The 15,789-nt window shown below is 27.5% G+C and overlaps 1 protein-coding gene across 1 annotated transcript in view; it reads right to left on the minus strand.

Annotated features, from left to right (window-relative positions):
• Window positions 1–1,431: 1,431 nt before the first annotated feature.
• Tnks (tankyrase) overlaps window positions 1,432–15,789 on the minus strand; it is a 107,368-nt gene continuing 93,010 nt past the window's right edge. The window contains exons 22-28 of the mRNA XM_067287967.1: window positions 6,884–7,001; window positions 5,981–6,069; window positions 5,819–5,893; window positions 5,431–5,614; window positions 3,323–3,431; window positions 2,733–2,889; window positions 1,432–2,616 (exon numbers count right to left, since the gene is read on the minus strand). Of these exons, the coding sequence (XP_067144068.1) occupies window positions 2,551–2,616; window positions 2,733–2,889; window positions 3,323–3,431; window positions 5,431–5,614; window positions 5,819–5,893; window positions 5,981–6,069; window positions 6,884–7,001 (798 nt within the window). The 3' untranslated portion in view covers window positions 1,432–2,550. The remainder of the gene's footprint in view (window positions 2,617–2,732; window positions 2,890–3,322; window positions 3,432–5,430; window positions 5,615–5,818; window positions 5,894–5,980; window positions 6,070–6,883; window positions 7,002–15,789) is intronic.

Here is a 15,789-nt window from a genome sequence, read left to right on the forward strand (position 1 = left end):
CGCCACTTTTATAACTGTTGCGCCATCTGCCGTGGCTCCGAAGCTTTATCTGCGGGAAATGTTTCCTGTTCACTGATTCAAAAAATCTCGTGTTTAAAACGGAGAAGCGCGGATCAATCTTTGACTTTTCTTCTTCTTCTTCTTTCCTCTTCGCTTCGCTTCCATATCGGATAACATCTTTTACTTCCAAAACGGCGAAAATCTTCCGTTTCGCACCTGGATCGCTAATTATTTCCTCCTCTTCCTCCGCGTTTATCTTGCTAATTAAAAATTCCAATGGAGATAGGCAATACAGCCGCCATTTTTTTTTTAGTCTATTTATTCATATATATTTTTTTGGCATCTCCAACGGCCGAACGCCAGAGAATCCTCTTGATTTGATTAACCGCCGGTTTCCAAATCACAATCTATTTAGCATGCATTAACAGGAAGTTAATTTCTGGCAAACGTCCGTCCTCACCGGCAACTTCATTTAGTTTCATTACCGAGGTGGGCGAGAAATTAATCGTCTGATCCGATATTAATCAGTAACTCAAATTGATAAATTACCGTTTTTTTTTTCTTTACTTAAATTCTTTTTCTGGTCGATTTAAAATAATAAAAAAAATGGAGGAAACTTTTGTTTACCATGGCGACTTTCTTAAATAAACTGACCTTAAAAAAAGAACAAACGGTTGATTTTTTTCTTGGTACTTAAATTTTTCATTTGGCATTTAATTAGGATTACCGGTTTTCGTTTCGTTTCCTCCGCTCCCACCGTTCTGTAATTAGAAAATTCGACACTGTTCCGTTCCGTTAAACTCCTCCCCACTTCCCGTTGTCGAATTTTTATGTAACGGCCCTTCTCCCCCGTTGGAAAAACTCAAAAATATTTTAACTGGAACGTTATTAAAACACATAATTATCTCTGGACAATTACTCTCTTTTCTGTAATTAGTAAACGAGATAACTGTTTGATTAATTTTGTTATCTATAGAGAGAAGTGGGGGGGGGGAAATTAGAGAAGAAAAATTCTAATTTAGCTTTTAAGAATATCAAATTTTCTATTTCAAAACAAAAACTGACAAATAATAAAAAAAAGAGGGGAGGAGGAAGAAGAAAAAAAAGAAAAAAGAAAAAAGAATTAATTGTTTAATGGAATTTTAACAATTCTTCAACAAGTAATATCACCATTCTTGGAATTAGAAAAGCAGAGGTAAAGAGTTTTGTTAGCATCCTCTTTAATTCCACCTTTAGCTGCATAATCCGACTTGCTCTCTCCCTCTTCTGTTTTGCATTACAAATGATGCATTTGTCTCAATCTGAGTTCTTTAATTTTCGCTATGCCCTATGAATATTAATTGATTTTTGTTATTCCCAGTAGCCAAAGGAAGCCAAAAAGGAAAGAGGGGAGATAGAGGAGATGGAAAAAAAAAAAATAATAAAAAAACCTTTTCCAAATAATTTTTTTTATTGTTGGGATATTGTACAGCGTAACAATGTTATGAGTACAAATTAAAATTTGGAAGGAAGATAATTACTGGGTTGTGTGGTCTTTACTCCTGCGGGACTTGTATATATTTTACGGGGGGACAATTATAAACCACGGTTTGATTATTATGGTAAAGTTCAATTTTTGGTTTATTCATCCATTTTATACAATATTGCAAATAAAAATTCAAAATATATATATATATATATATAATATATATAAAAATTATACAGGAACTTGGAATGCTTGGGATGAGCTTATATTGTTTAATATTAATTCTTAATTTATTAGATGAAAAAATGGAAATGTGACATAATTCTATGCTTATACAATTATATTTACAATATGATATCTTGAAAGTGATGATGATTAACTAAACTTATGAACGATTCCTCCTTATTTGTTATTATTCAAAGTGCGCTGAGTAAATACCAAAAATAATAGGTGTTTTATCTACTTTTTTTTTCTTTTTTGATCAACATTACAAGGCAGGTTTACAATTTCATTTGATATTAAAAAGAAACAAGAAAAAAAAATTAAATTAAAATATATGGCATTAAAATAAAGTTCGTTTTACTATCCTTGCTTCTTTGGAAGACTACTTCGAATGGCAATCAAAACTGCTGTTGCGAATATCAATTTCTTAAATTAAAACCTTCACACTAAGTCCGAGTACGCTTTAAATATCTAAATTTTGTTTTTTATATAATTGAAAGAGAAAAAAATAAATATCACAGATCTGGAGAATTTCTTTGATAAAAAAAGAAATACTTTTAAAGTCTTCTTAAATAATTTTTTTTCCTTCTAAAAAATAATGTTTCTTTCAAATGATAGAACAATTTTTGAAGGAAAAAAATATAGATTTTTTTTGTTTTTCAATTTTATCTTGCTTTGATATTGTCATATTAAGTGAATGCAAATAACATTTGCTTCTTTATGGAAACTATGGTATTTCATCAAAAAATTCTGTAACACATGGGTATGCACAAAACAATAAAAAATGAGCAGCACACACAAAACTTGCTATCTGTACAAACCCCCAAAACAGATGAAAATTGTTTTGGAGGTGAAAACTGTCATCATGATGATGGATGTTCTATTTCTGGCTTTACAATTTGATAGGAAATGAGGTATTCTGGAAAAGCCTGGAAAAAGATAAAGTAAACATTCAGTTTTTACGGACATTAATTCTTATCTAACGTTTTGTAATTAATTAATAATTATATTTTTGAAGATGTTTACGAAAACTGTATATTCTCACCTGTTCCCCTCTGTAGACGACATATTCGGGATAGGACAGGCCGCCCACGCTGGGGCGACCTATTACGGAATGATGCCCCGGAGGAGCGTGCGCCATTTTCATCGCGCTGAACTGCAGGAAAGATTTGCCTAGAGTCACTCGACATAAAAGCATTTGTCTGAAAGAAAAGAGAACCTCTTGGTTAAATTGTTTTGTAGCCAATTGATTTCTTGTTTTGTTAGTATTTGTTTCAGATGGTATTCAAACATTTACAGACTAAACAACACAGTAACAATGGCATTTCTTAAAATGTACTTTTTGGAAAGTGAATCATGATATTGAATGTTGCCTGTCATACTAACATAAAACAAAGACAGCAAGCAATCCATTTGACAGATTAAAATGCCTTGTCTTTTTACCTGGAGCTGATGTATTAAGTTGTTAAGTTGATATGAATATCAACTTTACAATATTATGAATATTGAAATTGGTTATTTATCGCTACTTAAAATATGAAGCATTCCTTAAAACAATAATGTAATAAATGAAAATGTACGCATATTAAAAATACTCAAACTTATTATTTTATTTTAAAAAATTATAACAATTACCTATGACATATATAGCATGATCTATCTTTATGAATTGGACAACCTGTGCCTCCTCCAATACCATAAACATATTGATTACTTTTAGAGGAATTCTCGGCAAAATATATTCCTAAATAATTAAAACGTAAATGTAAAAGCTGAGAATATTATTTTAAAAAATACATGATAAATTTCTTTTATTAAATATATATAAAAATTTTAAAATTTTATTTAAAAGTATTTATAAATTTATACTTTTTATACTTTTCAGTGTAATATAATTTATATATATATATATGTAATACTTATATTACAATACAGAAAAGAAATGTGTAAAGATTGACTAATTTGATCAAGTAATTAATACAGCAGTCCACCCAACGCTGTGTGCTTAGCCCCCTGGGCGACCTTCATCAAAACTTCGTTAAACTTTCATCAAGCTTAATTAAACTTCTCATTGAAAACTTTCTCTATTTATTGAAATAAATTCTTAAAAATTAAATTCTCTAGACACATTTTGATATCGATAGAGTACGATAAAAAAATATCTTTATTAGCAGATAATTTTGGATGAACAAATTCTGGAGTAAATAAGAAATCATTCATTTATTTAATGAAAGGACAATTTGTCAGTTTAATCTAATATCATTTTTACTAACAATTTTAACTGATTCTCTTATGATAAGGAGATCATAAAATGATATAAATGATGCAGTTGTGCACACCTCTTACTCTTTATACTCATTGACACCTTGGATTCATTGCATGACCCATCCGCTTAGTTAGATCAAAGTTTACAGTCACAGAAGTAAAAAGTTTGTGGGATAATTACACCAGTCAGCCATTACTTCCAAGGATAATCATCCTTAATTACCAACACTGGCAGACACACCCAGATTCTATGGGCTTAATGAAGTGCCTGCCTCCCCCTTGCCAATTACTGTTTCTAACCGTTATCGATGCTAGCAACATATAACATCCATTACGGCAGGAGTAATACGCCCACCCTGAAATTATGTGTGTTGATGGTAGTGGTGGTAGCGAGTGGCAATAAATTTGCACCCATACCTGTGCTCCTTATTTTTATTCACACATTTCTATATCTTTATTGGTTCTGTATTAAATAGATATATAAAAGGATAATGTTCATCTAGGAATACAGTTTTCCTTACAAAAATAATCTAAAAAAAATTACCACTTTTTCCCATCAAATCTTAAACAAATAACTTTTTTTTAAATAATAGATCATAATCTATTTGTGAAATCATAAGATAATCTCTTCAAGGTTAGGTAAAAACTAATATTACAAGCTAAAAATGGAAGATGAGTTGCAATTTTTAGTTTCATTCCTTAATATACCCATGAGATAAAAATGTTTCATAAAATATGTCACTTCAGCATCACTTTAAATTGAGGTTGCTCAATTGACAATTCTCTAGACATAACAATCATGCTAGTAATAGTAGTACCCCAATTGTGTTGAAAATTGAATTTATCCCCCTTCCTTTCTGACTGAAAGTACCTCTCATGAAATATGTAACAACTATCTGAACATTTTGGCAGGAGGTTTCCTGTAAACCTATAGGGTTGCCTACTTGCTGGTGCTTGTCAAAGTAGTAGCTCTAAAGTTTATTTAAAAACAATAAGGGGTCAAGTTCCAATGTATCAGACAAATGGCCATCTATCACTGTCACTGGCACTATTTTTCGTTCGCACAATGACTCTGTAAAGTTTTTCCCCTCATTTTCATTGTCTTCTTCAATTTGAAAAAAGAAGTGTGCTTTGATCAGTTTAATACTTTCATTCAATGTATTGCTGAAAATTCTCAGACAGCATTAGGAATTATGTAATTTACTATGTAGTTTATAAACTAACAAAAAATAAAATAAGAAGATTTTTTAAAATAATGACTACAAAGAATTCTAAAATATATCATTATTATATACATAAAACTAATTAATTTATTAATTTAATTAAATTGTTTTATCATTAGAAATTACTGCAAAAAATTTATTGTTAATTTTATTATCTCAATATTTAATTGATAAAAATTAATTATTATTTCATATATTTTAATTTGTTACAGTCTATTACAGAAATTATTATATAAATATATACATAAAACATACCTGCACCAAACATTCCACCTATATATGCATGTCTTTCATCAAATCCCTTTTGAACAATTGCATTAATAAATGGTGAACCATGAAAAAGCATGCGTTCGTTAGACTGCCTGTGATTTTCTTCTGCAACTTCTCCTCTTCTATGACAATATCTTTCCCATAATTTCTTATTGGCAATTTTTTGGATCTAAAAACAGTAACAACAACAAAACAGATTAAAAAAATTAAAGATTAGTAAAACATTAGATATCAAAAATTAAAAACTGATGCTATCAATCAGAGAAATTTGTTAGTTTAAAACTATCGTAAACCAAATTTATATTTTTCTAAAATAAAAATAAAATTCAAAAATATCTTTATTGTTATTTTATACAGATAATTTTTAGCTTACCTTTAATATATTATATTTATTGAATATGCCACCCGCATGTCCGTTATCCCTATGCTCTCTGATTGAACTTTGCATCTGGATATCAGAAGTTTCATTAAATATTGCTGTATTAAAGTTTGAAGATATATTTTTTTCACAAAAAATAGTTGTAATTATCATTACCTCATCCTGAACAGCAATATATTCCTTGTCTTCCATGCATAAATCTATTAAAATTGTACCTGGAGTACTAGGGAGATACTGAATAGAGGCTAAAACAAATATTGTTACACAATGTATATTTTTGATATGAAAAATAACGATAATAATTATTCTATAAAATATGTTTATGCTCTAAAAATGTATTAATATAATATATTCTCATTTAATACAATTACTACTGTAAAAAGCTATAATAAAATAACAAATATAAAATATTTCACGCATACTTATTATCTGGATATTTTCTATTCAAATAAAATAAGAATTACTTAATTATTCATAAATTCTTTGTTTCTTTTAATTTAAAAAAAAAATGTCTATTTTTACAATTAAATATTGTAAATTTAAATTTAATTATAAAGTTAAATTATCTTAATCAAGAATTGTAAATAATTAATATTTCTAAACCGACATTTAAATAAAATAATAATTCAAAAAATAAATCTAATTTTTATTCACAGACAGTTTTATAGAAGTAGTTCAAGCTAATCTGATATAATGCAGCCTTAATTAGAATAAACATTTAATTACTCTTTCGCTATTCTGATCTTAGAATGCATTTCGTATGATAACTGACGTTAAATTTTCTTAAAATTGCCACTTTCTATTATAGAATACATTTCGTTTTTTTCCGTGAAACTCTTAATTTGGTTAAATAATTTCACATTATTAAAACATAAAGACCTTAAAAAGATTTTATCATCTTTTTAATATCTCTATGATAATAATTAATAAAATAATCTAATTAAAAAAATTATAATTGTATTATGTTAATTATAATTAATAAAACAAAATTATGTCTTTCAAGATTATTATTAAATTATTATGGGGTGAAATTTTTTCGTAAACAAAAATTATACTTACGATGACTTCCACAAAGTTTTTCTATGCCTTTAATAAGTTTATGACGATGACCGTAAGCATTTACGCCAATTTGTTTTAACTCTTCATGTCCCATTTCGGCTAAGATATCAAGAGTAATCTAACAAGGAGAAAAACAATACTTAATTCTCATTATCGTATTTCTAAAATACAAAAACTAAATACATTTTTTTTGGTATAATGTAATTATTAGTTTATTACACTTTCTATATTAATTTTTGTTTCGTGGACCATGTTTCTTTTTTTTTGTTTTTTTTTTAAATTCTTTCCACCCTGTCAGCCCTAAGAGGGCCTTTTTTAGCAAGTTGATTATTGGTTTGATTATTCCTCACAATTGTGCAGCCAGGTGTGAGGGATGGTACACAATATTTATAGATGGACCCCTCTCAAAAAAACTCCTGGGGTTTTTTGACCCGTTCCAGATTCCCAGAGCAGTAAGCTGTCACCTTAATCACTCTGCTATCTGGCTGTCAACAATGTGTGTCACAAAATCTACAGAGTGCCCCTTTTGCCTTGTAGGAAAGCACTTGCTCTCAATAAAAAAGTAAAGATTCTCATGCAAAGCACCTGCATTGAGTATGAGGATCTTGCAATTTAAATGCAAGTGTGACCTGAAAAGAAAATGATGGGTTACACATAACATTTCTGGTTTAAGAATCCTGTCTTTTAATGAATGCTGATGCTTTCCTCCAAAATCTTCACATATTATGAGGTAGCACGGAAACTCTGTAAATTTCATGACATACACTATAATAAAAATGATAGTCTACTTATATGACATTTATTTATATTTTAACTGTACATAAATTATTTAGATTATTTAATTGACAAATTATTTCACCTGTCAATTATTACAATAAAATGTTGAATTTTAATTTCCAAATTTTTTCTAAATTTTTGTTCTAAAAACAAACTGAACAGCATATAAAATGTATAGAACAGTGTTAAAAATATTAACAAAGAAAAAAAAATACAGCAACATTATCTTTACATTGTGTAAAGTAATTAAATTCACATAATCAAAATAACTATAAATTAATATTGGAAATATAAAATATTTAATTTAAACTCAAATTTAATTCAAATATACAAAGTTTTATGAGAAATTCGATGATGACTAATTATACAATTTTAAACCAATATTTCTAATAAACTTCTAGAATATCATAGACTTTATGGAATTTATTTATATTCATTCATTATATCGCTGAATAAATAATTAGTTATAAATAGTTTTATTTATAATAGTAACTATTGTAGCATAAATACTAAAAATATGAAATTATTTTCAATTTGAAAAAAATCTTTACACAATAATTCATTTGTTTTTCTTTTTCCTATTCCCATAAAACTGAAAATCAGCATAGAATGGACAAAATACAATAATCATTCGTAGAATCTTATGCATTGTATTGATGATGTTTTTATGCATATCACTAGCAGTTACAATCTATAAAATTAAGTGATGATGATGAAACTTTTCATTTCTCAGTTTGAAAACAGAAACAATAGTTAAGCTAATTAAACTAAGGTCAAGCTATAATGAAACTGAGAATTTTTATTTGTATATTTGAAAGTGTTTATAAAATTATAAAATTCCTTGGCAGAAACTGGTTCCAAGTCTCCCCTCCAGATATCAAACTTTACAAATACTCAAGTCCCTATATAAAATGGCTTAGTAAATGATATGTAAATAGCTGTTATACTGTATTGTTTAGGAAATAAACAAAAGGAAAAAGTCTGTACATGTATGTACAGTACAGACCTGAAAGAGAAATACATAGGATAAACACAGAATATTTAAAATACAAGCAAATTCAAGGTTTGCTTTTTGAAACACACTGAAATTTTTTTTTTAATATCTTCAATCTATAGTTGGTTGAATCTGTAGTTGCAGAACCCATAGATATGAAGGGTTGATTATACTTACAAATAGTTATCTTCAAAACTTTTCTATAATTATTTAAATATAACAGCAGGTTACTTTTATTCTTTATCACATATCTGTTTCTGATGATTAATATAAAAGTATTCATATTAAAATGTTTTATTCTTTTTAGACTCTCATACATTATGGCAACCAATGGTAATCGTCAATCTGTACTTATTGTTTAAATTCACTACTAAAATCACAAGAATTTCTCTTTCTGTGTTTTCTGTGCCTATATATAGGTGCCTTTTGTTGTAACTCTGCTTCACTGTCGTGCGTGCATATAACTGTATAATATATCTAATTGCTTGTCTTGTATTTTTACTTCTTCATTGTATTGTACTCTCATTGTAAATGTCCCGCGTCTCACATCGGTACACAAATTGTTACCCTTCTTTTCTCGTAAAAGCAATTGTTTATCAACTATGTTCCTGCTTTCTGTAACAATTGCATAATCAGTATGTAATTGGCTTGTTTAGCTGTCCTGTCATACCAGGTACACCCTACTGTCATACTGTAATTCCTATTTTGTATCATGTACCTTATACTTTGTGTTTTGTACTTGTGAACTCATTCGTTGTTAATTAATGCGGGTGCCATGTGCTCCCAACTTTAACCCCCCCCTCACTCTGACCCGCTTTCACATCCTGTCCATCACCTTACTTATCATTTCATCATCTTTCTCCCCTCCAACCTCCAGGTCGTACCTTTAAGTGATACCTGGAGTCCCCCCTCTTTCTATAAATAAATAAAATACATTATGGCAAAAGAAGTTGAATATTTTCCAGTATGTGACTTAATAATAATGCAACAGTAATGTTAAAGATTGCAGTAAGCATATCTAATAGTTCCTATCTTAAACAATCTTAGTGCATGCTTTTAAAATGTCAGAAAAGCAACTCTTACAAGGTCTCATTACTATGTCAAAAAATATTATTATACATTATTCAAACTTAGGATTATAAGTTGTTTTAAATTTGATATTCACCAATTTTATTCAAACTGTGTTCTATGAAATCATCTAGTTCCACAGAATATTTTCAGATGTTTTGCATGTATGTTTAATTTACAATAAAATTGTCATTTTGAAAACAACAACACACCGAATTTTATATAAAAAATTTCACAATTAATTTTTCAAATGAATTTATATCACAACAAAGACTTACATTAAATTTTCTTTTTAAATTATACTTTTAGAAAGTGTTTTTTACTTATTTACATCTTTAAAACAAACAAAAAAAAATACAACTAATATAAAAATCTTGCTTTTATTTGAAGAATATTATAATCCAACTTAAAAAAAAAAAAGTAGAATTCTAGAACAAATTATAAAGAAGCATTGCACGGCATTTAATATATTTTTATTTTGCAGTTGTTGTAGTGGTAGTTGTAATAGTATAGATTACATTATATAAAAGGATTTTATACAAGTACAGTACCATAAATAAAACTTGTGCAAATAAAATTTATTTATGATACACAAAGAATATAATATGATATGCTTTAGATATCTTATTTAATATGTAATTAGTCTATTAAATAACTCAGTGGAAACAGTATGAATAAGAATTATTTTTTTTATGATGATTGTACTTTAGTTAAGTAAAAGAAAAGAAAGGAAATTATATCATACCTTTTTTTTTATAAAAAGAAATTAAACAGTCCTTTGACAAACAAAAGAATTAGTTTAACAGAAACTGATCATGAGTAAATAATTAAGTATTCAGTGTGTTGACTATTTATTCTATAAGTTTACTAATTGTTCTTGTCAATTAAAATGTTTAGATTAAATTTTTGTGTTTAACTAAGCTTTACAAAAACTATATTTTTCTGTAAAAATTCCTTTATTAATTTCTAAATAATATAAAGCATTTCTTCACTATGGTGAAATGTCAAAATATTAATTTTTTTTCTGAATATTTAAAGTTACTGTTTATTAAAAAATAAAATAAATATTTAAATAACTACCTTAATGTGTTCCAAATTTTTCAAGTATAGACTGTCAAGTAAAATTCATATTGTAGTAAATGCAAAAATTTACTTTTATTATAAATATTTAAATAATTATGTTTGAAATAAATAATAGAAATTTAACTTATGCAAGTATATTTATTAATAATGTGACTGGCATCGGGCTTTTGAGTTGTATTATATTTATTGACTGGCATCTTTTTTTGCATACATAAATTTATGAATGCCAATTACATCTCCAATTAAATAAAGTCTGCTGCATAAGCAATGCTAAAAAAAGTAACTTTCTATTTTACAATTAACTTTCTACTTTTAAAATTCGTAGAAAATACTTTTCATAAGTACAGAAACAGTATTAAAAAGTTTTCAAAGTTTTCGGACAATATTTGCCTTTTAAAAGCTTCCTAAAACGATAATTATTTTCTTCCTTAGAAATAAAGGATTTATTTGAATCACATAATCACATAATCTTGAAGTCTAGGGACTACTGCTCACTATGAACTGTTGAATTTTTTAGAGTTTTGGATATCATTTCATAAACACTGTAAAATCAATTTAATTTTATTTTATAACTATTTTAATGGTCTTTTAAATCCCAAGTTATTTACTCTTAGATATTCAAATAGAGTTATTAGAAATGCTGATATACCTGTAATTCATGCTGTGTTCTGCCTTTTTTATCTAGGCAATCTTATGCATACTGTAAATGCTGTGTCTAATTTTGAATCTCTTTTATTTCACAATTTAAGTAATTTAAATTGACACGTAAAGAGAATCTCTATAACGAATACCAATATCCAGTTTACCGACTGTTTCATTTATTTCTTTCTAAATTTCCTGCAAATATTTTAATTTTATTTCTTATCACAAAAAATTTAGACATATCTTTACATTCGGTCTTCTAGTATCAATTAGCAGAAGAATATTTATGTTTGGAACATGCTTCCTAAAGAAATGAATGAATATTTTGTACTGTATAATTTTTATTATCTTCCTGAAAGTTGCTGAAAACATTTTCCTTCATCATCTTTATTAATATCAAAAAGAGACTTTAAAATTGGTTGTTTAAAATATGTTCATTATAATTTAAAAGTTTTAAAATGGACTCTAAGCTATATAGATAAAAAATAATTCTTTATATAAATTAAACTCTAGAAATTAATTAATTAAAGCAAATCTAATTTTTCTGATACAAACTTCATTCAATGCTTAACTTAAATATTAAATTATGAACTGTATACATTTAATTAATATTTAATTTCAAATTCATTGATAATTATATAAATTCTGTAATATTTATAAATTCAACTATTGAGATATTAATTTAATATAATATTTATATTATTATTATCTCTGTTACAATTACTGTATGTATTCACCAAATCATTTTGGGCTTTGGTTCGTATTCGTTAAATATACACAATTAAAACTTTAAAATCAATTAAAATTATTAATTATTATAAAGATAAATGTACCCAAAAAAATACATAAATAGTAATTAATTTACATTTCATGTTACAAAATGTATTTGTTTTACATTTACATAATGAAAAAAATTTTTCTTTAGCTTTTTTCTACAAAAATAGAAGGTTTCTTTTATTTACACATCAAATCATTTCATTTTTCTTTGATATTTACTCTCATTTTTATTTCTATGAATGTACAAACTTCAGAGGCTATATCTCAATTTATAAATTATAATTAAAATAAACAAACACAAGCAAATGAATCCAAATTAAATTTATACATACAACTTGACAAAGAGACAGAATATTAAAATTTCAGCAACAGAAGATTTGAAAATAGATATTTCAGTGAATATGAATGAATTTCTTTTAGAAATGTATTGTTATTGTTATTATATACAAAAATTCAGTTATCTGAACAATGTAGAAGCATTATATGATTATCAATATAATAAAGGACAGTTAAATGAAATTCTTTTGAAATTCTGCATCATAATCATCTCCAAATTTATTTTATATTATTATTCTATTTCTTTTAGAAATAATTCAACTATTCAGAGAAACAAAAATATTTTGATAAATATTAACTTGAAAACAGTCACATTGATCTGTAAATTCCAATGCATATTTCATTGTATAAAAACATGAAAAAAATTTTAAATTTTATATTTTTCAACTTTCAAATTTTCTTTCAATATAATGCTTATATTTTGTTATATATTAACTGTAATGTTAACAACAAGACTTTAATTAATATATTTAAATAATGAGATTATTTGCATTTACATTTATTAGATAAATAAAATTAAAATATATCCAACAACTTATATAAATTTATACTTTTTGCAGCTATTACTACACATCAATTAATATAAAAGTAATGGAAAAACGTACTACATATATACAGTATCTACATGACTATTATATAGAAACAATTTTTCCTAATATGGATTTATTTTGATAGGAAATGTATATTTTTAATGTACACTAATTATAATAAATATCATCAGTGTTAAATGGATCACATAAATTGAAAATAAAATCATATCTACAGTACATCCAATTTTCTAAACTGAAAAAATAAACTAAATATTTACTATACTCTTAAAGAAAGCAAATAAATTAAAAATGAATTCTTATTGATACCTGATTAACTTTTATATAAAATTAGAATTATACATCTGTCATTTAAGTACACTTTCAGATTAGAAACAAAATGTTATCATCATCATCAGGCTAAATTATTAAAAGAATTGGTAATTTATGTAAATTTTTAATAAATTCTTACATAGTCTACATAAAATAAATATGAAAAATGAGAAATAAATTTATTGTTTTTTTTTATTTAAAAATAAGAATTTTAGTTCTTTTTATAATAATTTTTTCATATATTTTTTAGAGTTGTGCATTTACTCATAAAATACGTAGATCTTTCCAAAGCAAGCACTCTCGTCTCAATAAAAAAAACAAGGTCGTTTTCATGAAAAAACTTATGCATACAAATCTTTAAAATTCTGAATTTTAGATCCTCAATTTTTTGAAAATATTTAAAAAAGAGAATATTTATTTGAAGATGTTAAAAACACTACTAAAATATTCATCTTAAAATTTAATAATCTGGAACCTAATCATTAATTTCAAAATTATTTTGTTTTATTGGAACAATATTAAAATTGATTTTTGGTATTATTATTATTGTGAGAACCGAGGAGGTTAAGCTGCAAGCTCGACCCCACTTATCGGCTTCCCTGTCAGGGGATGGCCGTATGAGATTAATTTAGTGTAGTGGGAAGAGTTGGTGAGGTCGTGATAAGGTGTTGGCGGTACTCAAGGATGACATGCATTGAACATAAAACGAATTTAATAAACAGATAAATTTATACAAAGAAAGTACAAAAATGAAAGATATAATGTAGGTTAAATGATTAATAACTCTATTAGCGCAACATTGATTCATGTGGTCTCGTCGACACTTCTTTGCGGGTTCCACGGTCCAACCGGATTAGATTTCCATATTGGGAGTTAATATTAGTCTAACTTATAAACTATTCGAGCAGAGAGAGAGAGAGTTTACAGACCAAGTTAATACCTCATGATGATTACTCGCTGTGCATGGATCCTGGATTATGTGTTGTCCTGAGACCTTCGCCTGAGAATCGGTATGGAGGTCCGTCAGAGAGCTGGTGGATTAAGGCGGCTCGACCAGAGGTGACTGTTTGTGGACGATGGCAGGACAGGTCCTGTGCCCACTGTTGATGTCCGCACCGAGGACTGTGTCCAACCTCTTTTTATACCCGCTTTCAGGGGAGCTGAATATTGCTATATGTGATGTAACCCATTCCAAGTCTAGAGTTTGTTTATGCTAATTGTCAGAAATCAAACATTTTGTCAAATTTATTACTTTTGTCTATCTGGTATTGTTACTCATTTTACCTCATAAAATTGATAACAGCTGTCAAACACACGGAACAAATGGCCGGGGGTGACTAAGGTCAGGATTTGCCTTGCGACCTTAGTAATAATTGTTGATATTCAAACTGTTTTATCTTTCAAGAAATCTTGAGAAATAGGATGTGTGTAGGTTTGGGTTTTTCGCTCTGTCATCCCTTTTCTGGAGAGGGGAAGGTTAAAATCAGATGGGAATATTCAATTAATTAATTAATTAAATCATTCAATTAACTTATTATCAGCTTCTCACATTATTATTGGGCTCCCATTTACAAAAATTATAGATCTATAAATTCCCACTGGCATCTGTTGTGTTGTCTGTCTGTCCTTCCTTAATCTTGAGAACAGAGTTAGATAGATAAAAAGTTGAGACCAGATAAAGAAAGGTTAAGGGCAGGAGGTCCCAATTAACTAAATACAAACTTCTGATTTGAACTGGAAGTCATGTTATTTTAATTCAAAAGTTTTCTCCTGAAAGCAGTTAGTTAGATTACTAATATGACTCCACTGTTAACAGGAAAAGCGTGATATACAGGGGGCAAGACACTACAAAAAGTAAGAACATTGTAACAAAAATTGCAGCTGGCAATGTGACAATGTCACAACAAATACAGTGGAACCTTGCACAGCGAATATTTTGCATAACGAGCAAAACAAATAGTAAAAGTTTGCCTCGCTTAACGAGCTATGTTTCGCATATCAAGTGATGAGGAGAGGGGAAGTCCCGAATTGTGCACATGCAGCATGCTCCATCAGTCTGTGTTTAGCACTCGTTCCACTAGCATCTTACTGTCGCTTGTAAGCACATATTTTTCCAAACTTGTGTTCACACATATTACTTATAAACATCAAAAACCATAGCCCGTTATATAATAAACACGCCAAACAAAATTCTTGGGTCATTAAATTTAATGATCAATTCCAAATTAAATTTTAGAAATATCCAAATTAAAAATTAACTATTTATAATTATTAAATTTAATACGAGATGGAAACATAACTGCCTACTTCTAGTCAAATTAATTAATTTCTAATATTTAAAATAATTCTAATATTTAATTATAGCCTTT

This window comes from Centruroides vittatus, unplaced genomic scaffold (genome assembly GCF_030686945.1).
Source record: "Centruroides vittatus isolate TY-2023 unplaced genomic scaffold, ASM3068694v2 scaffold_752, whole genome shotgun sequence".
In the NCBI taxonomy this organism is placed as follows: Eukaryota; Metazoa; Arthropoda; class Arachnida; order Scorpiones; family Buthidae; genus Centruroides; species Centruroides vittatus.